General features: G+C 56.0%; 11 protein-coding genes across 11 annotated transcripts; 6 read left to right on the top strand and 5 right to left on the bottom strand.

Annotated features, from left to right (window-relative positions):
- Window positions 1-64: 64 nt before the first annotated feature.
- Window positions 65-1,093, top strand: BCV69DRAFT_300693 (hypothetical protein; the record flags this gene model as incomplete). Its single annotated transcript, XM_025494487.1, has 4 exons — window positions 65-187; window positions 260-462; window positions 558-615; window positions 713-1,093. 4 exons carry the CDS (start codon window positions 65-67, stop codon window positions 1,091-1,093), a joined length of 765 nt encoding a protein of 254 aa, XP_025346061.1.
- A 348-nt stretch (window positions 1,094-1,441) lies between these two features.
- On the top strand, window positions 1,442-3,383 carry BCV69DRAFT_284520 (ubiquitin-domain-containing protein). The gene is made up of 4 exons (XM_025493069.1): window positions 1,442-1,718; window positions 1,872-2,361; window positions 2,477-2,913; window positions 3,010-3,383. The coding sequence occupies exons 1-4, from the start codon at window positions 1,582-1,584 to the stop codon at window positions 3,335-3,337; spliced, it is 1,392 nt and encodes a 463-aa protein (XP_025346060.1). The 5' UTR covers window positions 1,442-1,581; the 3' UTR covers window positions 3,338-3,383.
- A 215-nt stretch (window positions 3,384-3,598) lies between these two features.
- BCV69DRAFT_284519 (MFS general substrate transporter) lies at window positions 3,599-5,720 on the bottom strand. The gene is made up of 4 exons (XM_025493068.1): window positions 5,564-5,720; window positions 4,735-5,464; window positions 4,267-4,654; window positions 3,599-4,173 (listed from the first exon to the last, which is right to left on the bottom strand). The coding sequence occupies exons 1-4, from the start codon at window positions 5,714-5,716 to the stop codon at window positions 3,912-3,914; spliced, it is 1,533 nt and encodes a 510-aa protein (XP_025346059.1). The 5' UTR covers window positions 5,717-5,720; the 3' UTR covers window positions 3,599-3,911.
- Window positions 5,721-6,370: 650 nt separating this feature from the next.
- Window positions 6,371-9,265, bottom strand: BCV69DRAFT_272767 (hypothetical protein). The gene is made up of 2 exons (XM_025490985.1): window positions 8,630-9,265; window positions 6,371-8,531 (listed from the first exon to the last, which is right to left on the bottom strand). Exons 1-2 carry the CDS (start codon window positions 9,003-9,005, stop codon window positions 6,523-6,525), a joined length of 2,385 nt encoding a protein of 794 aa, XP_025346058.1. The 5' UTR covers window positions 9,006-9,265; the 3' UTR covers window positions 6,371-6,522.
- A 173-nt stretch (window positions 9,266-9,438) lies between these two features.
- On the top strand, window positions 9,439-10,426 carry BCV69DRAFT_52662 (hypothetical protein). The gene is made up of 2 exons (XM_025495348.1): window positions 9,439-9,621; window positions 9,707-10,426. The coding sequence occupies exons 1-2, from the start codon at window positions 9,547-9,549 to the stop codon at window positions 10,325-10,327; spliced, it is 696 nt and encodes a 231-aa protein (XP_025346057.1). The 5' UTR covers window positions 9,439-9,546; the 3' UTR covers window positions 10,328-10,426.
- BCV69DRAFT_52694 (cysteine proteinase) lies at window positions 10,427-12,609 on the top strand. The gene is made up of 2 exons (XM_025495349.1): window positions 10,427-11,998; window positions 12,127-12,609. The coding sequence occupies exons 1-2, from the start codon at window positions 10,525-10,527 to the stop codon at window positions 12,414-12,416; spliced, it is 1,764 nt and encodes a 587-aa protein (XP_025346056.1). The 5' UTR covers window positions 10,427-10,524; the 3' UTR covers window positions 12,417-12,609.
- Window positions 12,467-14,602, bottom strand: BCV69DRAFT_284517 (hypothetical protein). The gene is made up of 4 exons (XM_025493067.1): window positions 14,106-14,602; window positions 13,746-14,025; window positions 13,318-13,675; window positions 12,467-13,234 (listed from the first exon to the last, which is right to left on the bottom strand). The coding sequence occupies exons 1-4, from the start codon at window positions 14,552-14,554 to the stop codon at window positions 12,636-12,638; spliced, it is 1,686 nt and encodes a 561-aa protein (XP_025346055.1). The 5' UTR covers window positions 14,555-14,602; the 3' UTR covers window positions 12,467-12,635.
- On the top strand, window positions 14,576-16,252 carry BCV69DRAFT_300687 (hypothetical protein; the record flags this gene model as incomplete). The annotated part of the gene is made up of 4 exons (XM_025494486.1): window positions 14,576-14,589; window positions 14,802-15,298; window positions 15,386-16,156; window positions 16,242-16,252. The coding sequence occupies 4 exons, from the start codon at window positions 14,576-14,578 to the stop codon at window positions 16,250-16,252; spliced, it is 1,293 nt and encodes a 430-aa protein (XP_025346054.1).
- Window positions 16,253-17,889: 1,637 nt separating this feature from the next.
- On the bottom strand, window positions 17,890-20,115 carry BCV69DRAFT_314098 (hypothetical protein). Its single transcript, XM_025495087.1, has 2 exons — window positions 19,644-20,115; window positions 17,890-19,557 (listed from the first exon to the last, which is right to left on the bottom strand). The coding sequence occupies exons 1-2, from the start codon at window positions 19,878-19,880 to the stop codon at window positions 18,022-18,024; spliced, it is 1,773 nt and encodes a 590-aa protein (XP_025346053.1). The 5' UTR covers window positions 19,881-20,115; the 3' UTR covers window positions 17,890-18,021.
- Window positions 20,116-20,319: 204 nt separating this feature from the next.
- On the top strand, window positions 20,320-21,342 carry BCV69DRAFT_272760 (hypothetical protein; the record flags this gene model as incomplete). The annotated part of the gene is made up of 3 exons (XM_025490984.1): window positions 20,320-20,890; window positions 20,986-21,115; window positions 21,179-21,342. Exons 1-3 carry the CDS (start codon window positions 20,696-20,698, stop codon window positions 21,340-21,342), a joined length of 489 nt encoding a protein of 162 aa, XP_025346052.1. The 5' UTR covers window positions 20,320-20,695.
- A 29-nt stretch (window positions 21,343-21,371) lies between these two features.
- BCV69DRAFT_284514 (alpha/beta-hydrolase) lies at window positions 21,372-23,081 on the bottom strand. The gene has a single exon (XM_025493066.1). The coding sequence runs from the start codon at window positions 22,660-22,662 to the stop codon at window positions 21,661-21,663; it is 1,002 nt and encodes a 333-aa protein (XP_025346051.1). The 5' UTR covers window positions 22,663-23,081; the 3' UTR covers window positions 21,372-21,660.
- Window positions 23,082-23,276: the final 195 nt, after the last annotated feature.

Genomic DNA, 23,276 nt, shown 5'->3' with positions numbered 1-23,276 from the left:
TCTAGCAAAAGCGCCTTTCGACACTCACCTTCTCTTACCCAAAGGCTACTGCCACGCTATCGCCATGAGCGCCTTGACACACTCTGTCCTCGCCGTCATCCTGGCCTTGGCTATCTTCGTTTCACCACTGACCACGAATGTCGAAGCCTTCACGCTTACCTCTCCGTCATCGTCCTTTTACTGGGTAGTGAGTCATCCTTCACCCCTTTCCCACTCAGCTGCTCCTGATCCCACCGCTCTCCACACCTTTCATCACTAGGCTGGAGAAACCAACACCCTCAACTGGAAGGCCGACGCCGGAGATCCAGAGGTGTTCGACGTACATCTGTTGGACGAGGACCAGAAGTCTCTCAATGGCAACTTTCAAGTAGGCAATGCTCTCAAGACCAAGGCGGGCACAGCTGAGCTCCAGATCATCAACATCCCTTCTGGCCAGTACAAGATGCTCTTCACCAACAGCTCGTGAGTCTGATAGATGGCTCTGGCTAGCAAGACTCGTGGAGAGCTGTTGCACATTGTCTCATTATTGCCCTTTGCCTCACCTCTGGCCCTTTCAGCAACTACGAAAAGGATAAAGCACAGGTGTACTTCACCTCTGACGTCTTCACTGTCAAGGTGAGCCAGCCGGGTCTTTGAGCAATACGCGAGAGATTGATGCAGGTGGACACCCTGTGCTGACAAGTGAAGGGTGCCTGCCGTGACGACTCGCCAGCCCCATGGCACGCCTCTCGGTGACGCTCCTCCAACTGGCGATGGAGGCTCTACCAGTCAGCAGGATGGTAGCTCTTCGCCTGGCGCGAACCCCGGAGGCGGCTCCAGCAACTCCACCTCGGCAGACGCCCCTAACACCGCAGGCCAGAATTCTACGAGCAGTGTACCAAAGGATAGCGATGGGAACGCCACGAAGGCCACTGCCCCAGCTCCCGTTGTTGATCACCCAACCGCTACCGCTGCGAGTGGCACGGCCAAGAATGGGACCCTGACCAGCGGAGATAGCGTCAACGCTGCTCATGGACACGACATGCAGATCTATGGAGCGTCCGCCATGATTGCAGTCGTTCTTCTTGGCAGCTCGTTCGCCATGCTGGGATGAGGCAAGGCAGGTGCTACGCTATGGGACCACGGAAAGGGTTGGAGGGATCAGGTATCGCGGTGGTGGAGCAGTCGTAGCAGTACTGAGTAGCCGGAAGGTTTCCTAAAGTCCTTGAGACCATGTCGTGTCCTTGTCCAATCTCTTGTCTCTCGAATGAGCATCGTCGTTGAATGGGACAATGGCGGTGAGGCCTGTTTGTGTATGTATGATCTGTGCTGCTTGGCTCAGAGGGCGGCCTTGGCTGGGCGTCGGTGCGCGTGCGACTCCACTTGGCTGGTCGTGCGGCCATGAGCCAATCTCGGCCATAGTCTACACTCATCCTTGCCCCGGTCATACTCCTCACCAAGGCACCACTTACATCACCAACCATACCAGCTTCAGAATCTGACATTCTACATTTGGAGAATAGCCGTCAACCCCCCTCTACCCACTCCATAACCACCTCTCCATCTCCAGTCACTACACCCAATCGATCAGGATTAAGAGCCATGGCAGACTCGACCATCACGGTCAATATCAAGGGCCCCTCCGAGATCAAGCTCTCCATTACTGTAGAAAGCGATGCGACAGTCAAGCAGCTCAAGGAGGAGATTGCAAAGCAGAAGGCTGATGTGCCTGTTGAGAGGTGCGTACATGAAGGGCATGAGCTTCAAGTAGAGGAGGAGAAGGGTGGAAGTGGCAAGGGACGTGGAGATGAGCTGACCTCTGTATATCTCTTGCGCCTCCCTTCCACATGCCTTCCTCTCTATCTCCTCTCCCGGAACTTTGCGTCCTGCAGTCAACGTCTGATCTATGCAGGAAAGGTGCTCAAAGATGAACAGCCGCTGAGCGACTACAAGCTGCAGAACAATCATACCGTTCACCTCGTCAAGTCCGCCTCTCGCTCTGCTCCCACCACTGGCAACCCTACCACCACTTCCTCCCCAGCAGGGGTATCAGGGGGAGCAGCTCGGTCAGGTGCAGGAGCAGCGGGAGGGGGCAGCACTCCTTCCACTGGTTCAGGAGCAGCCCCAGCGGCCGCCTCGGCCTCTGCAGCTCAAGGTGTCCCCTCCAATTTTGGTGCTGGCCAGCAATTTGCCAATAATCCCATGGCTGCTCTCAATCGGGCCGATCTTGCTGGACCACACATGGCCAATATCGGAAGAAATCTCTTTCAGCAGAATGGAATGAATCCTGCAGACCCTAATATGATGATGAATGCATTGGACAGCCCCGATTTCCAGAATCATATGAGGAGTATGCTGAGGAGACCAGAGGTCATTGATCAGGTGAGTGCCAGAGAAGGCGTGCTTAGCTAGCGAGAAAGATGGGATCTACAGAACGAGGGAAGCGATGCAGAATGCTAAAATACTTGAATGCCCTTTGCCTCTTACCGTCGCACAGATGATTGCCATGAACCCCCAAATGGCAGGCATGGGCCCTCAGCTGCGCCAGATGATGCAGTCGGACGAATTCGTAGACATGATGACAAATCCAGAAACGATGAGGAGAATGATGCAGATCCAGGAAGCCATGGGCGGTTCTGGCGGCGGCGCTGGTGGGTTGGGCGGATTGGGCGGACTAGGAGGTCTGGGCGGCATGGGAGGTGGTCAGCAGCAACAGCAACAACAATGGCCACCACCGGGCGCCTTTGGTACTCCTGGTGGACCAGGTGGACAGGGACAGAGAGGAGCCGAAGGAGCCACAGCGGGGACTGGTGGTGCGGGCGGCGCAGCAGGACAGGACCCCTTTGCTGCCCTCGCCGGTCTGGGTGGTATGGGCGGATTTGGTGGACAAGCCCCAAATCGCGAGAGGGCAATGGAGATGCTCAACGATCCCTTGTGAGTAGAGGAGAAGAGATGACGTATCTGTCGATTGCGATTGACACTGGCACTGACCCCTCTTCTTGCCTTTACCAACCATTGGCTCACCTACAGTATGCGTCAACTCATGCAACCGGGCGCAGGAGGATTCGGCAATCCCGCAGGAGGCAACGGCAGCAACCCTTTTGCGGCTCTAGGAAACCTCTTTGGTCCCGGTGCCGGCGCTGGTGGAGCTGGAGGAGCAGCAGCAGGGGGTGCTGCTGGAGGAGGAGGAGGAGCATCCCAAGCCAGCAATTTGCCCCCACCGGAGGAGCGCTTTGCCTCTCAGTTGCAGAGTCTGAGGGATATGGGCTTTGTCGATGGTCCTGCTAATTTGAGGGCGCTGCTTATCTCTGGAGGAAGTGTAGAGGGGGCGATTAGTGTTTTGCTTGGAGGCAATTGAGAGGGGGGCAGAGGGGGAGGTAGACGAGGATGCACGAGAGTAGAGGGGGGGGGGGGGGGGGCAGGGGAGAGGCTGGCTGGTGGTAGACTGCAGGGAGGGAAGAGAGGAAAGGAAGGAAGGGGTCAGGTCTCGTCAAAGCAGAATAAATCCTGTCCCTGTTCGCTCAACCTCGCTCAATTCAGCCAGATGATACAGACCATTTCCATATACGTACAACGTGCAACATCGAAGCTTAGCGGACCTGGACCTTTTGCAGAGAAGAGGAATAAAAGGGTTGATGTTGAATTACAGCTTACTTTACTTGGTGCGCTATAGCTCCAGCTACAGCTCCAGCTCCAGCTACAGGTCGGACAGCGGCGGAACGAGGCGAAAGGTGACAAGGAATTGTTCAATGGAGGCCGTGTGCGGGACATGAGACACAAAAGGGTAGACGACTGGAAGGTACAGGAGCCTACTAGAGGAATGGAGTGGGATCCGGATGCCGATGCTGATGCTGGTGCTGATGCTCATGCGTTCCAGTGAGAAGAGGTCGAAAGCGTCCGGGTGGTACTGGTTCTGATCAGCCCCACTTCAATCACTTAAGATCCCTCTCCTTCTCCTTCTCCGCCTCCATCTCTCCCTCTACCTCTGCCTCTGCCTCCCTCTCGCTGCGCCCACGGTCCAATCGCGTCTCCTCTGTCCTCTCTTTGACCCTAAGTGCAATGAGGGGAGCAGCAAAGAGGAGTCCAGCAGCACAGAGGGACCAAGTGACGGCTAGGATGGTCATGTAAGGTTGAAGATTCAAGTCCAATCCAAAAGCCACGGCTGCTCCGGCGCTTTGAAGACACTTGTAGAACCTGTAAAGTGAAGAGAGGGGTAGGGGATGGTGAAAGGTGAGAGGTTGATTTTGGTGGGATCTGTGAGTTCGTGCTCGCCGCGTGTCGACTTACCCAGCAAGCATTGCCAATTTGCCCAAGTCGTTGGAGATGGCACCCATGAGCCAGTAGACGTTGACCTGCCAAACCGCGTCCATGAATCCTGAAAAGATGTACAAGAAGGCTCTCGCAGCATAAGGCCTCCCTGCAGTAAGATCCATTGGGTACTCTTCTGGCACTCCCGCTTTAAGACTTGCTCTGGTGTAGTGGGACTGGAGGGAGTAACTTCCACCCCAAACGGCAAAGACGACGAGGGTGACGATGGCCCAGGAGCACCAGGCGCGGGTACGACGGGGTAGATGGGAGGAGTCGGCGATTAGGGAGAGGAAGAGGGCACCAAAGATCTGGGCTAGCCAGTAGAGGAGAGAGTTTAGCGAGCGGGTACGCAGTGTAAAGAGGGCGCCTGTTGGGAAGGGACAGGACAGTGGAAAAGGGTCAGCAAGGCGGACTAGAAAGTGGTGACCGTCTGCTCTATGTTCTTACCATTGAAGTCGTTGAACTGCCAAGTGTAGAAGAAGTTGGACGCAAAGAACAACGGAAAGAGGAGGATAATGTAGGGGTCGCTCCTCAGGACGACGTACAGTCCCTTGAGTTCCTGCGCCCAAGTGGTATTGACGGGTACGACGACTCTCGAGCCATCAGTCCTGATCATCGTCGCTGGATCCTTGAGCAGCGCTGCCACTCCTCCCCCGAGGAAAGTGAGCACAACGAACGCCGCATAGGTCCCGTTAGACAGTGCTGCTCCGGTGGCTGAATTCCAAGAGAGGCCCATGGCGATGGCTGAGCCAATGACGGCGCCCAGGTTGAAGATGACCCAGAATTCGCTGATGGCCCTAGCTTTGTTGCCTTCTGAAGGGTAGCAGAGCATCAGTGCTCCTTGTGCTGACCAAAAGAGACTGGCGCATACACCCAGCAGCGCTCCAGCAAAGATGACGAAGCCTTCATTGGCATTAAAGTTGTAAGAGAGGAAGGCAGCGACGTAGATGACGTAGCCCAAACTGCCGAGCCATAGTGTCCATCTGGTGCCTAGCTTGTTGTGAATTGAACCAGCTACGAAGGATACACTGGCAAACGTCGAGTAGAGGGCGATGCTGGCCTTGTTGGAGGCGTCTGCATTGACTTGACCTCCACCGCCGATTCCAGAGAGGCAGTTGAACATGCCCGGGCACAGGAAGGCGACCATGCCCACCAGGCCGACCTGAGCGTATGGACTCTGGAAGGAGTGGGGGACGGAAGGTGAGCATAAAGGTAGCGCAGGTCAGCATCAGCTGCAAGTGTGAGTGGAACAATGAGCCAGCTGGGGGATACTCACAGCATACACCCTCGCTACCCTCTTGCCCATGATTCTCTCCAATCGAGAAGGCTTGAGGTCTTCATACGACACGGCATGACGGTGTGCCTCGACATTGATCCCCTTTTCGCCCTCGACCTCTTCCGGTGAGGGTGTATAGCGCAGGTCTGACATTGTTTCGGAGGAAAGAGAGGAGCCAGAGAAGTGAGATGAGGATGCTGTGAGGTGAATGAGGAGGATGGAGGGGAGGAGTAAGAGGTCAGGGGAGACGACGATGCAGATGAGGAGGAGGCGCGCAAGTACCACTACGATATCCTGGGATGGTATGTTCAAAGAGGAGAAGAAAGAAGGAAGTAGCCCTCCCTCGCTCTGTCCTTGCCCTGCCTGGTATCTCCAGCATCCAGCCTTGGTGAGGGTGGGTAGTTCACCGAAGCGGGACCCGAGGGGAGTGGGAGAGTGAGTGGGGCTCAGCGCTTCCTCGGTTAATTCGCCGGGCACTGGGACACTCACTTCCACGTCGAAGCAGCAAAAGCAACCCACGGCTGCATCGCTTATCTCGGACTCAGGGACAGGCACAGACACAGACACAGACACAGGCACAGGCAGAGGGGGGACGCCAATCAGCTCCGACGACCAACACCCACTTCCGCAACCGCACTTGGTGTCTCTCCCCAACTCGGCGTCTTGTGACAGATAGGACACGACAGGACACGACAGGATGGGACCAGGGGTTCAAGCCCCGCACTTCTGGGTGTCTTGGGTCACACGATGCACGCTGTCTTGCAACATTAGTCCGATCCGCGAGAGGGATGCTCAGGGAGATAGTGACACTGATAGTGATTGCGATAGAGGTAAGGATTGTGACAGAGATAGTAATTGCATGTCTGGACATGGACGAGGTATGCTGTGTGTGACAATCTACAGTTCGCTTTGGTCTATACGGAGCACGGCCCGACCCCAACCCTCGCTCGCTCGCTTGTTCACGCCGGGACTCGCTCTACAACACCATCACTCTCCTGACGGCGCTGCCCCTGTCCCTTCTTCCCCCACATCCACCACTGCAGCACAATGACCGCATCAAACACCAGTGTCCCCCCGCTACCGAGCAAAAAGGGCATACTTTCCCTCAGATACTCCCTCTTTCCCTCCCCAACTGCCTCTGGACTGCTCAAGATAGACAGAGAGTAGAGGCTGTTTCCCATGAATGCGCTCATGAACAGCAAGATGCTCAACCCTTCCACGGAGCGACGTCGCGCATTGAGGTAAAGCTGGGGTAGACGGGAGGTGGTGTAGAGGATCGTGCAGAGCCAGGAGGCAATGCGGCCGATGAGGAGGGGGACGTCGATGGGGGCTCGTGGAGGTGGGCCTCCTCCCGGAGGACGCTCGTCGTGCGGTGGTGGAGACGGGTCAGGAGGGGGAAGAGGAGTTGTAGGAGGCGGATTGTGTCGATGATGCCGATGGTCGTCATCGTCGCGATTGCCAGAGACAAAGTGCAATGCGACCACGTCCGGTCGTTCGGCGCCTAGACCCGTTCTCTGACCGGTAGACTGAGGGTAGAGCATGACCGGATGTCTCCACCTCACCTCCTGCTGCTCTCGCATGGGCCGCACCACGCTTGCATTAGCTGTTCCTGGCATGGCCCAAAAGCCCACACTGTCTCCTACTTCCCCCAAGCCCACCAGACTGCCGATGCCCAGCAGGGAGAAGACGCCAGCAACGGCAGAGGTGGCTTTCCTTTTACGGCTCTTGCTTCTTCCGCTGCCAGTCGATTGCTCTTGCGTCGCAGAGTGCACTCTCGATCGGCCTGCCCGACGAGAGCTCCGCCTTTTGTCTGCCAAGGGGAGCAGAGGATCCAGCTCCTTCCCCAGTGCAGAGGCATGACGCTTGAGTTTGTGGCGCCTCGGAGGGGATGTGGAGCCTTCTGGGCTGGGTCGCGCCGTCGCTTCTCCTTCCATCATTATGGTGAGCCCGCTCGTTCCGCCTTCTTCCGAATCATCTTCGTCCGTCGTCGGCACAGTGAGGAAGTGCTGTCTAGCCTTGCCCTTGTTGCTGCGAAGCCCATCTGATTGCCCATCGATGCTACTTCGCCTACTGCTGCCTCTGCTTCCTTCCCGGCTGCCAGCCATCCGCAGACCAAAATTGTCGTACTTGCCAACAAAGTAGCCATCCGTATCTGTGTTGGCAGTGCTGCTACGACTCCGACCTCGCCTGCTTCGCCGCTCCTCCAGCCTTTCGGCGAGCAAGGCGACTCTCAGAGCCTCCTGTGTCATCAACTTGTACGAAGAAGAGGAGCTCGGAGAACGAGAGGCAGAGGGTCTGAGACTCAGCGCTTGATGGTGATGAGGATGCTGATGTTGAGATGTCTGCCACTCTTGTGGATCATTCGTTCTTTGAGACCTGCCACGAGCAGGAGAGACCGAACGGGAGGGACCAGCGCTAGGTCCACCACGTGAGGAAGGGTTGGGGCTGGCAGCTCGACTCGATGCCGTGCTGGCCGTGCCTGCCGTCATTGCCAAGGATGCCTTCGAACGAGAGCGAGCTCGAGCAGAGAGAATTGCCTCGTCTCTCCGCTCGGCCTCTGCCTGTGACTCTGGCCGTTTGTGCTCCCGCTGCCCGGCCCGGCCTTGCCTCTCGCTCTGCTCCCCATGTGTACCTGCCAGCCTGGCTATGATATTCTTTCCAGCGTCCGATGAGGCTCTCTCCATTGGTCTTCCAGGGTAAGACTGAGCTCTCCTACTCTGCTGGTCCACTGGTCGAGTGCTCTCCATCGAAGCATAGCCTGGGGGACCAGCTGGTCCACTACTGATCACTGGAGATTGCGAAGGCCTGGTCAGGGTGAGGGACTGTGTCATCGTCGGACGATACTTGTGAGAAGAGGCTGATGACATTTGGGTATGCGTGCGGTGATGAATGTGACTGGCATGGCGTGTTCTATGTCTTTCGTACTTTGGTCTTGAGAGCTTGGGTGGGGGGTTGATCTGAGAATAGCCTGAGAAGGGAAGAGCGGAAGGAGGAGGGCGTGCATGTGAGCACGACTCGGGTGATCGGGATCAGCCTGCGTACTGTGATGTCCTATCGCCTACTCACGTATCCACTGAAAGACGATGACGCAGTCTACGCAGCAAAAGTAGAAGGCTACTGCGATCTGAAAGGGCAGCTGCTGTGTGAGGAAGGCCCCCACAAGATTGAGGACATCTGCCACAATCCATTGGGTGAGAAAGACGAGGGACAAGCCAGAAACGGACTTGCGCCGGTAGTTCTCGTACAGCTGTGGACTCTGTGCGAAGAGCCATACGGTGAAGCTAGCTGTACCGGCGATGTTGCTGATCCTCCTTCGATTCCAGCTCACGGCGGTATTAGCAATGAGCAGAGTGAGCTGGAAGAGCTGGGCAGTGGATGGGTGGCGCCATGTGGACGATGTAGCGGTACTGCTTGAGACAAAAGCCGCCGAGGCTGGCGGCATCGCCTTGAGTGCCGTTTGTGGTCAGAGACTAGAGACCTCTTGATACAGTCATGCGCGTGGGTGAAGCGAAAGTGACAGGCCGGCGCGAGCGATAAGGAGAGATGAAGCGGATGCAAGGCACAAAGTCAGGGCCTAAAGCGTGGTGCGCAAGCAGAGAGGTGTGGAGTGTTAGGACCCTGTAGAGGATCGTCGTCGATGGCAATGACGATGAGGGGCTCCGTCGACCGCAGAGAAAGGGGCCGGGAAGCGGGGAGGTGAGGCGTCGGTAGCGTAGCGCGGAGGGACAAGTCGCGTGCAGCGGAGCCATGCCAAGTGCTGGACCCTCGCAGGGGAGATCCCAGCCGGGGTGGAGACACACACACACACACACACGCCCCCCCACCCCTCTCGGCCGGATGCCGCTTCCGATCCGATTGCACCACCCACAGCCACCCCTGCCGGCCAGATTAAGACTCGGCCCTCACACAACCTTCTCCCGCCCTGGCCTCCTCTACTCCACACGCCCCATTCATCCTGACATTGTACAACTGCTCCTCCAGCCATGCCTAGCAAAAAGAAGAAAGGCGCAAGACCACCTCTTGGGGGTCACACAGACTCGCTCAGAGCAGATATCGCAGTGAGTAGCCCGGCACACACGACGCTAGCCAGAAGAAAGCGAACACATGCTCACCTCTATCTCCTGATCCTATCTCACCCTTCAGGCCAGTCAAGGCGGGGCAGATGGATACGACGACGATGGAGAGGACATTGCTGCTCAATTGCTAGCCTCTCTCGACGCCAGAGACAGCGCCGAGGCAAAGGTGGAAGAAACATCGTCCTCCCACCACTCCCTCTTCTCAAACTCTCCCCTCGGCCGTAAGAGTTCTCTACGCAAGGACAAGAGTCACAGTGATAGCATCACTTCCAGTGGATCCCCATCTTCTAGTGGGGGTGCCTCAGGCTTGATAGACAAGATTCTTCATCCTCACTCTTCCCGTTCACCCCCTAACAGTCCTCCCAACAACAGCCCACCCATCTCTACTACCTCTTCAAAAGACGGTGGCCCTGCCAGCCCACCCTCACGGTCAGGGCAAGGCCACGGCCATGGACATGGTATCATGAGTAGCCTGTTTGGCTCTCATGGAGACAAGAAAGGTGCAGATGCAGCGGAAGATGACGATGAGAGTCAATCGGGGACGCCTGCGAGCCATGATGATGGCCAGCGCAAGGTGGGGAGGCAAAAGGCACGAAAGGTGAGTGGTCGTTCTGAATTGAGCGCATTTAGATGCTGCCTTTGTGGTTGCTCCCGCCAAGAGCTGTCCATTCGATTTGCTTTGGGCTAGGGGCACAAGAGTTCCGGACTTTGCGGCCCGTCGTGGCTCCAGGTACATCAATATCTGACCGTGCTACCCCCTCCACCCTCCTTCCCTTCTCATTCTACCCCTCCCTGGCTATACCCCTATTGCCTTCTACATGACTGCGACATATTCGCCATGTTGCTTCGATCATCAATGACCACTGCTACGATCATCGTACCGCCATGACCTCCCGCACACCGCCTGACATGACGCTCCACCATCCGTCCCTTCGCAAATCCATACCGACCTCGACCTCAACTCTTTGGTCACGCGTATTGGCTCCCTTTCGTAACCGCAACCGGGATCATGCTGCCAAACGCCACTCGCTCGCCCTCGGTGACCCCTCTGGGACAAATGCTGTTATGATTGATCGCGACTCGTTCGCAATCGACTTGCAACCACCTGCTCGTCCGACAACGCCTTTATCTTCTGCGATACGATCGCGCTCTGTCCCAAACACGCCGAAACGAATTGGCCACGAACCCGATGCGCCAACACCCGGTCCTCGCAAACACTTACTGCCACCACACCTACCTGATGTGTCCCACGTCGGCGAACGTGATTTTTGGCTCGCTGGTCCTGCGTTGCTGCCTGCTCGCAAACTCTCTGATTGTGACCGCGCCCGCAATACAACCTCGGCCCGATCCTCGACATCTATCTCGGCATGTTCTGCTCATCGCATGGGTACTGCACCTTTGCCTTCTTCTCCCCGCTTCCTGCCTCTGGTGGTTCCGAACGAACCTGTTGCGGCCACTCTTTCCCAATCACCTGGTCCACGATCACGTAAATCCGACTCGCGCCCGGTATCCTCTCGCCGCTCACGAACCGGTCGGAAACCACTGCAACCTCGACGGTCCGCCAATGATTTGCGATGCGCTCAATCGCCATCTGGTCTTTTCAATCTGGACGCCCTGCTTGGCCTTCGAACGACTCGTCACGCTCGTGTCGATGACACTGCCATTGCTGTCCCTCCTCGACCATCCTCTTTCACGCCCGGACCGCGGCCCTCGACGGCTCCTGCACCGACTTCGTACGACGCCTGGGATGACTATCTATACTTGGTTTCTGATGCGGATCTCGACATTCGCTCACCTATCCCTCTTCCCCCATCCACCTCACGTCCACCCCCAACAACTGCTCCCACATTCCTGTCTCTCTCGCCGCATGTGCGATCCCGCCTCCACTCTCGCCGACCCCATCCCCTTCGCACCTCCTCCTCCCCCGCTCTTCCTGACCCTTGCCTCCCTTCCTCCCTTGCACCACAACAGCAACGCAAAGAAGCCGTCGCAGCCGCGGAGCGCGCACGGATAGAGGAGGAGCTCAAGGCCAATGGTGGTAAAGTAGATGAAGCCGCTCTGGAGCGGCAGGGTCTAACCGATGCATGCGAGTCGCTCAATGTCGACATGTACGAGATCACCCCCGATGGACACTGCCTCTACTCGGCTATTGCAGATCAGCTCAACCTCCTCGGTAGAGGAGCTGCTGCTGGTGGAGGAGGTGGTGGAGCGGCTCATGAGAATTACAAGACGACGAGGGCGATGACGGCTCGGTGGATGAGGGGTCACGAGGATGACTTCAAGCCCTTTATCAGCGATAACGATGAGAGGATGGCGGGTGTGGCAAGTCCAGGAGGTGCAGATGTGGTCAAGGGGGGAGGTGAGTAGGCGCTGAGGAGCTGACGCCGTAGTGTGTGACAAGAGGTTTCTCGCTCAATGCTGACGCTGAGTCTCCTCCTCATCTCATATCGCACTTTCCTCCTCATCCCTCTCCACATCCCCTCCCAGACCCCTACCAAGCCTACTGCGACGCCGTGGAGCGCACCGCCGTCTGGGGTGGCCAACCCGAAATCCTGGCAATGTCCCGTGCCTACCGTACTCCCATTTGGGTAGTCCAAGCCGGTTCTCCCATTGTAAAAGTTGGACAAGATGAATTCCCTCTAGAGGGGAGACCATTGATGATTAGTTATCATAGAAAGATGTATGGATTGGGAGAACATTATAACTCCTTGAGAGGACGGGGAAAGGGTGCGGCGGGTGGGGGAATGGGAGTGGGAGTGGGAGCATTGTTGGGTTGAATCGAATGGGAGGAGAGAGGGAGGTAGAGAAGGAGTGGCAAGACAAAGGCATCAGAGGAGTATCAGATATTGCGATTAGAAGGGCACGATACAGCTTCACAACGCTTCACAAAGCCATCGCCATTGCCATTGCCATTGAAAGTAAATACTATTCCCCTCTAGAAAAAGCAATTCTCTCCCTCCATCTCTCACCCTACGTATCCTCACGTATCCTCACCCTCAGCCACGCCAGAGGGTCACTCTTCCCTCCTTTCCCCCTAGAGCAATCAGCGCTTCCCTCTCCCTCTCCCTGTTCTTGTCCCTTTCGCCTGCTCCGTATCCTGCTCCAGCAAGCGCAGCACAAGCCACAGCCTGCACCCCCTCCTTGTGGTAGCGCAGCGTACGGATGCACGCAATGCTCCCACCCTCCCTCGTCGATGCGGAAGAAGGCGTCGATGTCGAGGTTGAGGTCGATGTGGACGGGACGAGCGGTTCGTACGAGTACACTTTACCCCGCCCGTCCCAGGCTCCGAGGAGGAAGCGAAGCTCTTCCCTCTCCCCCTCCCCCTGCCCCTCCCATCGCGATTCTTGTCCCTCTTGGGTCTGTTGTGTGCTCTCCTTACTTGGTATTCTCACGCCAGCCGCAAGAGGCAGAAAGGCAGAGGCCGCCTTGCCTCCGCGAGCATTGGGGATTGTGTAGATGTGTAGGATTTGGACAGAGATTGGAGAGGAAGGAGAGGGGAGATCCACGCTGCCGAGGACAACTCGATCGTCGACGCCTGCGGAGAGAAAGTAGATGCTTGAGCTTGAGGGGATGTTCAGGATGGAGAGAGTGAGGACTGCGTGCGGGATGCAATGGATGGATCAATCAATTGCACAATTCTACGTCTTTGGCATGGCGTTAAGTCAAGGAGACACTTACCACTCTCCCTGTGAGGCTTTGCTCTCCAGCTTTCCTTCCACTGCGTTTGCGGCTCTTTGCCCTCATTCCTACCATCGGGATGTGTCCATAAGACGAGAGATCCGTCTTCATGACCCGCCAGTAATGCAAGTGTCCCCTTATCCTTTCCGCTGTCCTCCTCCTCTTTTCCCGTCGTGCCAGCCTTGCCCTCTTCGTCGCCCACGCTTGCTGCTCGTTGCGCACAAAGTCGGAAGAGATGCATAGCCATCACAATGGGGGCGCGAGTCACACCGCCTACTCTCCTTTGTGCAGTGGCTGAAGAGGTCGAACCGATGGAGGTGTGCAGCCTGGTATATGAGGGGAGGTGGTAGATGTCGATCTGTACGGCAAGACGACGAGGATGGATCAACAGCCAGGCTTTTGAGGTGAAGAAAGAGCAGTAGACTTACGTATCCGGAGTCTAATGTATGGGGCACCGCCAGCATTGCCTCTTCTTCACTCCCTTCGCATGTTGACTCCTCGCCAACCGCATCTGCGCCTCCCTGACCTCTGCTCTTGCCCTTGCCTGCTTCTACGGGCAAGAGGGAGAAGCGGCAAAAGTTGAGAGCATTGACTTGCAGTGTGTGCAGCAAATTGGGCTCTGCGAGAGGCGCTTCTCGAGTTTTACCAAGAGCAGAGGTCGAAGGTACGATCAGAGACCAGATCTTGAGTGTATTGTCTCTGCCGTGCCTGTCGAGGAGAGGAGCACGAAAAGCGGCCATGTGAATGAGCGCCAACGGCAAGGACTACCCAATACCTCCTGCACTCACGTCACCACCCGCAGCTTCTTGCTGCTCCTACGTCCTCTGCGCCTGTACCTCTCATCTAATCCCTCGTATGGCCAATCATCCACACCCAGTATCGAAGTCCCTGCTTTGTGCGCTTGCCAGTGGGCTACTGCTCTATAGGAGGTGAGGTCGACCAGTGATACGTTGCCGTCTGCGTCGCCTATGAGGAGGTAGCGACTTTGCTGAGGCAGGACGGACTGCGGAGGAGCGGACGAGGAGGCTGAGGAGGAGGAGGAAGATTGGGACTCTTCATCACTACCGTCAGTGCTTGCGTCTGATGCCGATGTGCCTCTCTGAGAAGGTGGGCTGCATATTCCTTTGAGGAAGGCGAGTGCGGTGATGGACGCAGGCGAGTGATGGCGCAGGATCCAGAAGGGGGCGTCATCACTGCTGCTGGCTGCGGTGAGCCGAGTTGTATTGACCAAGCTCATCTACACGGACTGAAGAGTGTCATGGTCATCTCGAGGTGAGGATGGCAGTCTAGAAAGGCAGAAGAAGGAAGATGTCCTCGTGCACTTGCCATGCGGAAAGGGAGACTGGACGCGGAGATTCAAACGGCAGTGGAGGCAGAGAGACGAGGAGCAGCAGCAGCAGCAACACCACTCCTCACACCACTCATACCAACACCACCACTCGCCCTCACACCACAATGGCATCGTCCTCTTCCTCCTCCCGCAGCACCACAGCAAGCAAAGACGTCACACCACTCTTCAGGCAATTGATCTCCAGCTCATCCAGTAGCTCCTCTTCTCCTACACCGCATCGCAACCCCCACGCGCGTCCCCCAGCCTCGCTCAAGCAAGCCCAGCTACAAGCATGGAAAGCAAGAAGGCAGGCAGAAAAGGCCTGGGATGCAGAGGCAGCCAAGCTACGGAGGAACATTGATGAGCTTGACGGGTTTCTGGGGCAGGTGCGAAGGGCTTACTTGCATACTGGGCCGGTCTTTCCTGTTAGGGAGCTTGAGGGGGAAGCACCAGCGGGAGAAGCAGCAGGAGCAGGGGCGGCTGCAGTTGGAGCTGAAGAAGGTTCTGCTAGTGGGAGTGGCAATGGATTGGAGCGGTATGGTAGAGTGAGAAGCTTGAGCGAAGAGGAAAAGGACGAGGTGGATCTGCACCTCAAGCTCGTACTCGAGAAGAGCGTGGCGAGGGTAAAGGAGCTGATCAAGGCAGAAGAAGGTGAGGAACGACGGCCACCTTAAGCAGCATCGCAGCGGCTTCTGACTTTGTCGCCTCCCAACTTCTTCCTCTGGTACCTCATCACAGTCCGTCAAGAGGCTCAACCAACACCAGAAAGCAGCACGCTCAGCTCCTCCTCTCTCCTCACCCGTCTCCTCTCTCGACCTCTCCCCATCACCTCCCTCGACTCCATCGAGTACTCTTCTCAGCTGTCACAGCACCGCGAGGCAATTACTACCTCTCTAGGTTCCTCGCTGAAGCGCGTAGGAGAAAAGGTGGGGGCAATGCAGGAGGCAAGAGGTCGGGCGCGACTTGCCAGAGAGGGGAAGAGGGTCCAGGTGGTAGCGAGAAATGGGAGGAGAGAGGAAGAAGGGAAAAGGACAAGCAAGGCAATCATGGGGAGTACCGCCAGCTTTCGTGCTTTGGCTCCCACTTCTTCCGGACGACTACCTCCAGCCTCTTCATCATCATCCTCAAGTACCCACCTCCAGCAGCAGCAGCAGCATCTGCAAGCCCCCGCCCCACAAGCAGAAGAAGAAGAGCTCACCCCTTCTCAACTGCAACTCTTCCAATCCGAATCCTCCTCCTTAACAAAATCCCTCCAAGCCGACCTCTCAGCACTAGAAAGTGTCACTTCTACCCTCAGTACCATTTCCTCTCTCCAAACGACGCTCATTCAACACCTCTCGACGCAGAATGAGACCATTGGAGCCCTCGTTGGGGAAGCGGGGGAGCAGAGAGTCGAGGTCAAGAGGGGGAATGAACAACTTAAAAAGGCAAAGGAGAGGAATAGGAGCGCTAATCGATTGCTGGGCGCTTTACTCGTGGGGAGTGGATTGGGGTTGCTCTTTCTCCATGGTGAGTATGCGGGGGTGCGAGCACTGATGATACAGCTCCAGGACGAGACTTACACAAGTACCCTACCTCTTCTACCCTGTGTCAGTCATGGATTGAAATCCCTCTCTAGTTGTACGAACGATGAGATTACGTCTATTTCGAAGATCGAGAGAGGGTTGATTACATGTACAGTCAAATACGAAGAGGAAAAGGAGGAGTAGATATCCAGAGCGGACCTAGCTCTGTAACGGGTGATTCTGGCCTAAGCTGTCTAATGAAAGAATCAACGCTTACGACGCATGACACTACACACTCATAACTTGCCCCTTTGAGGCCTTGTTCGGTATGCTGTAGCGCCTTCTTCGCTTTCACAAAGGTCCCAAAGCCCAAGGCGAGAGCGTGGGCGAGGAGGGGTGCGATACGACTCGGCGACGTCTGGCACAAGGAGATTCGCTCTCCTCTGGTGGCGGGCCAGTGAGGTGAAGTCTTCTCGTGTGCTTGGCTTGCTCTACCGCGCTGAATGCGAGGACTGCCTACCGAGATTCGCAGGCGCAGAGTATTGAGAGAAGATGTGGTCAGTGAGGGGCAAGCTGAGCTGGGCTAGCGATCCCGAGTGGCTGGCGACTCACCTCGATCCACTCCTTCGACTCAGGATGAATATCCGCAACGACCCTGAGCTGTCTCAACCGAGAGAGACAGCCCTCAATCAGCTCTCGTGCGCTAAGATCTGGAGAAAGAAGATCCACTCCGCAGGCCCCATTCCCGGGTCTCTGCTGGCTCAAGTTCGCTGCAGAATCTGTTCCGCTCTTAGCCGAAAAGGGAGGGAAAGGAGGCAGACTCGTCGAGTAGCGTCGTGCTTTGGATGGTGTGAGGTGGATCCAGTGGTCTGCTGGGGCGTCGAGTCGCTGGGGAGTGGTAGCAGCCGGTGGGGGCTGAGAGCCTTGCGAAGCATTTGGCTCTACCACTGTGCCGTTCATCAAGTCTGCTCCTGCCTGCGTCACCAGGACTGTCCTCTGTTTCTTGCGAGTACTGGGAGCGTCTTCGCCCTCAACGAGGCTTCTCTCAGAGTTGGTAGCTCTCGTGTCCACAGTGCGACCATTTTCGTGGTCTCGCATTGCCTTCTCATCTTCTGCCTGCAAGCGATGGAGGCGAGGTAGGATCACCACGAGCAGCACGCAGCCTGCTTCGAGCTCCCAAAGAGACGGCAGACCTGGGTAGATGGTGTCGACTAGAAGACGGTGGAGCCATCGCTGCATCAGATGCATGCTGAGCAGATCGTGTCCATAGAGCTGATGTCATGGGATGGGAAGATACTGTCAGTATCCGAGCCTGCAGTGCTACCGCCTGCTCTTTGCGCGCCTCAACTTACCTCTCCGGTAAACTTGATCAACGTCAGCGGTATGAAGGCATGCTCAGCTCGTCCCAGCGCCGCTTCCTTTCTTTCAGCCTGGATAATCTCATCTGAACTAGTCTGTCGCAGCGTTTGCTTCTGCTCCCGCTCTTCTTCGACCGATTCCAGATAGTCATCCCATGCGTACGAATTCTTGGGAGTGGGCGGTGCAGCTAGTCGTGACTCGCGTGCCGCAACGTCGATGCCGGACTGCAAAAGTACTTTCATGTAGTGCTGAAGCCTCTCTGACACGATGCGTGAAGGATACTCTGGGTCATGAAGGTCCAGAAGTGCCTGCTGAGCTGCCCCTGACTGAGAAAGAGGAGCAGTCGTCGTAGACACATCGATCCCTTCCACTTTGGCAGCGCGAATCGTTTGATGCATCAGGACCGCGTACATCTCAATGCCGGCCAGGTGCATCCCAGGAGTTCTGTGGAAGGGGAGCCGGATTGATCAGTCGCTTGCATCCGGAGCACCCGTCCAGGTCATGCTACACTTACTCGACGCAATTGACAATGTCGACTACTAGAGCATCGGCCAATTCAAGGACCTCTTGTCGATAGAGATGCAGAACCCATTTGTCCGACACCTCTTGTGGAACCCCATCCATAGAAACTACCTTGAGACTATCTGGCACCCAAAACTCTTGCTCCTTCCTCGACAGGGCACGTGTCAAGCGGTCAAGAAAAGACTTGACTGCTTGGGTATCTCTTGCCTGCGTAAGGTCAGCTGGCGATAATTGGCGTGCGTTCGAGATCTGCTTGAGATGTTCGCGAAACATGCCCAGCATCAAGACACGCGTTCTTTGGTCGTCTTTCTCACGCTGGTGAACAAGGCGAGACAGGACAAGCTCGGAACTCGTAGAAGTGTAGGTCGCATCGGTCTCGCCATAGTGCATCTCGTCGCCGAAGGAGACGCAGTGGACCTTCGGACGACCAGAAGCGTGCAAAGTTGCCAGGAAGGCACCGGGCTCAGAGGCATGGTCTGCAAATTTCAAGTCTTGCTGAATCGGACTTGCTGGACAAGCGATAAGGGGAGGAGTGATGACGATCTCAGGTAGAGGACCAGTGACATGCTTGGGTAGCTCTGACTGGGTTTGATCCTCATCTTGGCGGTGCATCACCTCTGAAATTGCCGGCGAGAAAGGTACTAGTCTGTGGCGGATCCTCTTCTTAGCGGTGAGAGCCTTGAGTCTTGTTGGAGTAACTGAGGGTGAGATCACAATGGATGTATCTTCTGGCGTCTGAGGACGGCTGGGCGAGGTCGATGATGAAGACTGTTTCGGCCTAGCGTCCTTGTCACCCCATGGCTCCGAGGTCCCACCAGTCGGCGACTCTTTGATCGGGGACAGGAGACCGTCCACTCGAGGGCGGCGACTGGATCGAGGTGGTGATGATGAGCCGTCGACGGACTCTTTGCGCTTCTTTGGGGTCGTGGGAGGCTTAGATGCATCGGTTCCTTCAGCTTCACGCTTCATGGAAGACCATGAGCCTCCTGCCACCCTTCTTCCGATGAGTCGAGTGTCCAAGCTCATCCGTGTCTTGGGCCGATTGCTGTTGTCAGAAGCATTTTCGTTTTTGACGATCCCTGAAGGTGTCAGCATCGGAAGTTGGCTAGGCTGGTCGGCAGAGTCTGTGCTCTGGTTGACCTTCAGGGAGGAGGAAGGACCAAGAGGCTTCCTCAGGCCGCTACCAGATGTGGGACTCGAGTCTGCGCCGTTGAGATCAAGGCGTCCGAGGCAGGAGGGGGAGAGGTTAACATCCCGAAGGTCATACCCACGTCTGCTGCTAGATGTGACCTTAGTAGGTGATGACTGCAAGGCATCTCTGTCTTGACTTTGCGTCTTTGTAGCGCCAGTGACTTCTGATGGCTTAGACTTCTTGTATGGGAAGAGTAGAGGTCGAAAAGGAGGGCTTGGTCTGTGGCGACGCAGAGAAAAGGTCGGCGCGGGGGATGAGGACGATGGCGCCAGAAGACCGTAGAAGGGGTCTTTCGTGGGAGACGAGCTCTCGTCATTGCCTCTACTTGTGAGCTTCTCATGTGAGGGCCAGAGTACAACAGATATAGTCATCAGCGCGTATCCCGAGGCCAGCTGTAGGGCTGTCATAGTGCACTCACCATAGAAGTGCCTGAAGGAGAGGTAGAGGCGATCTGCTCATTCGTGCAAGACTCTTGGGCCTTCTCCGGCTCGTTGCTATAGAGTGCGTCCTGAATGAGCCGATCCTCTTCTTCTGACATGGCAAGAGTGACGGCGTCAGCGTCCGAGCTGGGGCGGCTGCCCTCTGTGAGCGTCAGCATTAGGGTGAGTATCGTGAGATGATGATGGCCATCGAGTACGAGGAACCGATTCAGCATTCTCTGAAACTGGTCAGTCTGCCTCTAAGTCGCTTGGATCCCCACGTCCGCCCGCTTCACTCTGCCTTGCACCGGCATGCCTGCTCCTGTCCAACAGCACCATTGCATCGACCTGCAGCTTTGCGTGTGGCCCTCCAAGCGGCAGATCCTCTAATGTTATCACCCTTTATTATTGTTGATCTTGTGCAATTCGCCCGATGGGGGTTGCTTCTGGTATGCTCTGGAGATGTCTCTGATCTCCGATCTGTCCCTCTGCCTCGTAGAAGCTACCAGAGGCCAATCTGGTACCTGAAGCGGCCCTGGGTCTGGGAAGAAACGGGCGCTTCCCCATTCCCGCTTCCGTCCCGACTGTCGCGCTTCCGGAGATTGGCCGCTCCGAGTTCTGGCTCCTACGGCCGTGCCCGCTTGAAATGTTAGGAGCGCCTCAAGTCAAGGTTGGGTCTGGATTTCAAAGCCCTCGACCCGTGTTGGTACATATACCAGGAACATTTCAGCCTACCATCCTTGCCTATTCTTTCTTTTTTCTTCATCTCCTACAATCTACAACCTCTCGCAAGCATCCATCTGCACATTGCAGCAGATTACCTATCACCATTTCGTCCGCACTCGTCCTGCCACTTGGCCGCCGAGCTAGCCTTCCAATTCATCAGCTCTCGCAACTCTTGAAGAGTTACTCCTCGTCAGCTCAGCCTCTCAGCTACAAGCAAGCTTCCAAAGCAAGAAACTTCATATCTGCGACGCCACTGCAGCATCGCTACCAGCAACCCCTACCTACTTTACACCACCCACACCTCTCCCGCCACTTCACAATCAATATGCGAGCCGGCAGTGACCCCTACAACCGCCTCTATGAGCGCATGATCGGCTTCCACACCAACTTCCGGTCCTCATATGCCTTCCTGCAGCGCTTCCTTCCTCAGAGTGCCTCGTTGGGCAAGCGTGACCTCGAGGTTTACCTGTCTAGGGCGGCAGATCTTTGCCACCATTTGGAGATGCATCACAACATTGAGGTGAGTAGGCAAAGGCCATCTGCAGAGGAGAAGCAGTCTTCTTCTGTGATAAGGAATACTGACATGAACATCTCATCTCCTTTTGCTCTCTTCAGGAGACCTACGTCTTCCCTGCCCTCGCAAAGAAGATGCCCTCCTTTGCCCTGGGCGATGCACACGTCAAGGAGCACGCCGTGATGCATGCTGCCCTCGAACTCCTCGAAGCCTACGTTCAACAAAGCACCCGTGCCATCTCCTCCTCTCAAGGCAAGAAGGCTCTAGCTGAAGGTGCTGGACAGGACGGCAAAGCCTGGCCCAAGACGGTGTACGACCCGGAGAAGATGGGGATCATCCTTACTACGCTTGGGCAGGCTCTTTTCCCTCATCTGGAGGCGGAAGAGGAGAGTCTAAAGGCGGCAAATATGAGGAAGGCGGGATGGACTGAGTCGGAGATGGCGAGGCTGCCCATGTAGATAACTAGATTTTCTTGTTGCCATTGTTGTATTGTATATCACGTTGAACTTTCATACAGAGGGATCTGTCCCCATGCGTTGTGCTGCCCTCTGATCCTCACGCACATTCTAACACATCGATGCGATGAAGGACAAAAAGCAAGTAAAGAGCAGGCCCACAATTGAATTGTTTGCTCTCCCAATGGCATGGACAAATTCTCAATCAGGTGAAATGTGACAGGATAGATGGATGGGGCTCCTACCAAGAAGATCAATGTAGCAACGCGCCACTTCACACCCTGGCGACTAAGGGTGACTGACAACTCCCTCGATCACCTGTTATGCCGAGCCTGCTTTCCTGACCTTCTCAAACCAACTTGAGATCTCTCCCACATTGGCATCAACCACATCGGGTTGATCATAATGTTGAAAGTGCGAAATATCATCTCGCCATACGAGCTTCTTCTCCTGCGCAGGGATCGACTCGTAATGGCGCTTGGCAGCAGCGGCATTCATGCTGTTATCACCGTGGATGATCAAGGCAGGCTTAGTCAATTTAGCCACACCGGGAACGGTGGTGTAGCTGAAGTGATCCAGGTCACTCATGACCGCATAACGATTCTCGAAGTTCTTGAGGGTCCAAGGTCCATACCAAGACCAGACTACTGGTCCTGGAAGACCAGCAAGGGAACCAGTCTCGGGATCTGCGGCCTTTGGGTCGACCAGAGGTTGGTAGAGTACCTCTCCTGTTTTGTCGTACACATCTCGAGCTTCTTGCGCTCTCTGCAGACGCGCTTTCAAGAGCCCCTCGCCCTGATCGGGAGTGGGCATCTTCATAGAGGCAATATCCGCTCCTGGCGTCCAGGCGACACAGCCGGCACAGATCATGTAGATGTCCGTCTCATGATCACGATAGTACCCAGTGACGGATGCCACGCCCGCAACTCGACTGTCACGCGAGGCAATATCCAAGGATTGAGAGCCTCCCTGACAGATCCCGACGAGGAAGAGCTTAGAGGTGTCAATGTCGCCCCGGCGTTCGAGGTAGTCGAGGCCCGCAATGGCGTCTTCATTTTTCATCTTGGGATTCTCAAGTCGGCGTGGCATACCGGTACTTTCGCCAACAGTGCGTGGGTCGAAGATTAGAGATGCATAACCCTCGTCGGCTAGTCGTGTAGCGTATTGCAAGGGAGCCTGTTCCTTGATGTAGGAGTAAGGACCAATGAGGACGATTCCGGGTGGATTGGCGACATTGGTCGGACGAAAGAGGACACCAGCAACCGTCTCACCGTGGGACGGGTAAGTGACCTTTTCGGTAGTGTAATTGCCGTGACCGACCATACTGTGCTGACCTTGGAAAGAGAAGGTTGATAGGTGCGCTTGCGAAAGGGTAAGGAGTCTTGGACTAAGGCTTGACAGCTAAGGTCTTTGCAAGTGGAATCAAGTGCTTGCAGAGAGGAGCATTTTCGTAGACATCGAGCGCTGTTTATATATCATTCTCGCCAAGTTACCTCTACGTTCATCACACTGTCGTGGGAATCGGCTATGAAACAGCTGCAACCAGTGTACCCGTAGCGCCATCAGCTTACCTCTACCACACTGGCGCCCGAGAGTACAATCAGCTGACCCCGGACCTCGGCAAGTGACCCTTGATGCGCAATCAGCTTACCTCCCTCCACCTTCTGAGAAAATCCTTGGCAGGAGGTGCATAGTTGTCTCCGACATTCGCTCGTCGTCGCTCGATTGTCCAGCAAAGTGTCTGCTTCCGCTGTGAAAATCACAAATGTCCGAGAGGCTCTAATTAGAATCACCCTCGGCACCGAGGTCCTTTTTTTCCGTTCCGGTTGCTCCAAGCTCGAAGCCAAGCCACGGCTGGCCTCGGCCCCATCGGCGGCGGAGCTGTGTAGGATGCTGCCGCTTTGGTCTGGTCCGCGTGCCGAGTGAGGGGAGGACCC

Source organism: Pseudomicrostroma glucosiphilum (assembly GCF_003144135.1).
Source record: "Pseudomicrostroma glucosiphilum strain MCA 4718 unplaced genomic scaffold BCV69scaffold_13, whole genome shotgun sequence".
Lineage (NCBI taxonomy): Eukaryota > Fungi > Basidiomycota > Exobasidiomycetes > Microstromatales > Microstromataceae > Microstroma > Microstroma glucosiphilum.
The sequence above is the reverse complement of the archived record's forward strand: the minus strand, read 5'-3'. Positions and strand labels throughout refer to the sequence as shown.

Excerpts from the sequence above, each read along its gene's own strand:
- BCV69DRAFT_272767 (XM_025490985.1), bottom strand. The coding sequence starts at position 9,005 with ATGCCGCCAGCCTCGGCGGCTTTTGTCTCAAGCAGTACCGCTACATCG. Across the intron at positions 8,532-8,629 it reads CATCGTCTTTCAGTGGATAC|GCTATTCTCAGATCAACCCC; the intron begins GTGAGTAGGCGA and ends TTCCCTTCTCAG.
- BCV69DRAFT_284519 (XM_025493068.1), bottom strand. The coding sequence starts at position 5,716 with ATGTCAGACCTGCGCTATACACCCTCACCGGAAGAGGTCGAGGGCGAA. Across the intron at positions 4,655-4,734 it reads GCAGTTCAACGACTTCAATG|GCGCCCTCTTTACACTGCGT; the intron begins GTAAGAACATAG and ends CCTTCCCAACAG. Across the intron at positions 4,174-4,266 it reads AAATTGGCAATGCTTGCTGG|GTTCTACAAGTGTCTTCAAA; the intron begins GTAAGTCGACAC and ends TTCACTTTACAG.
- BCV69DRAFT_284517 (XM_025493067.1), bottom strand. The coding sequence starts at position 14,554 with ATGAGCTTGGTCAATACAACTCGGCTCACCGCAGCCAGCAGCAGTGAT. Across the intron at positions 14,026-14,105 it reads AAGAAGCTGCGGGTGGTGAC|GCACGGCAGAGACAATACAC; the intron begins GTGAGTGCAGGA and ends TCTCCTCGACAG. Across the intron at positions 13,235-13,317 it reads AAAGCCTCACAGGGAGAGTG|TCCTCACTCTCTCCATCCTG; the intron begins GTAAGTGTCTCC and ends TCCCGCACGCAG.
- BCV69DRAFT_52662 (XM_025495348.1), top strand. The coding sequence starts at position 9,547 with ATGCCTAGCAAAAAGAAGAAAGGCGCAAGACCACCTCTTGGGGGTCAC. Across the intron at positions 9,622-9,706 it reads CGCTCAGAGCAGATATCGCA|GCCAGTCAAGGCGGGGCAGA; the intron begins GTGAGTAGCCCG and ends CTCACCCTTCAG.
- BCV69DRAFT_314098 (XM_025495087.1), bottom strand. The coding sequence starts at position 19,880 with ATGCTGAATCGGTTCCTCGTACTCGATGGCCATCATCATCTCACGATA. Across the intron at positions 19,558-19,643 it reads CTCCTTCAGGCACTTCTATG|CTCACAAGTAGAGGCAATGA; the intron begins GTGAGTGCACTA and ends TCACATGAGAAG.
- BCV69DRAFT_52694 (XM_025495349.1), top strand. The coding sequence starts at position 10,525 with ATGACCTCCCGCACACCGCCTGACATGACGCTCCACCATCCGTCCCTT. Across the intron at positions 11,999-12,126 it reads AGATGTGGTCAAGGGGGGAG|ACCCCTACCAAGCCTACTGC; the intron begins GTGAGTAGGCGC and ends ATCCCCTCCCAG.
- BCV69DRAFT_284520 (XM_025493069.1), top strand. The coding sequence starts at position 1,582 with ATGGCAGACTCGACCATCACGGTCAATATCAAGGGCCCCTCCGAGATC. Across the intron at positions 1,719-1,871 it reads GCTGATGTGCCTGTTGAGAG|TCAACGTCTGATCTATGCAG; the intron begins GTGCGTACATGA and ends TGCGTCCTGCAG. Across the intron at positions 2,914-3,009 it reads GAGATGCTCAACGATCCCTT|TATGCGTCAACTCATGCAAC; the intron begins GTGAGTAGAGGA and ends GCTCACCTACAG.
- BCV69DRAFT_284514 (XM_025493066.1), bottom strand. The coding sequence starts at position 22,662 with ATGGTCGGTCACGGCAATTACACTACCGAAAAGGTCACTTACCCGTCC.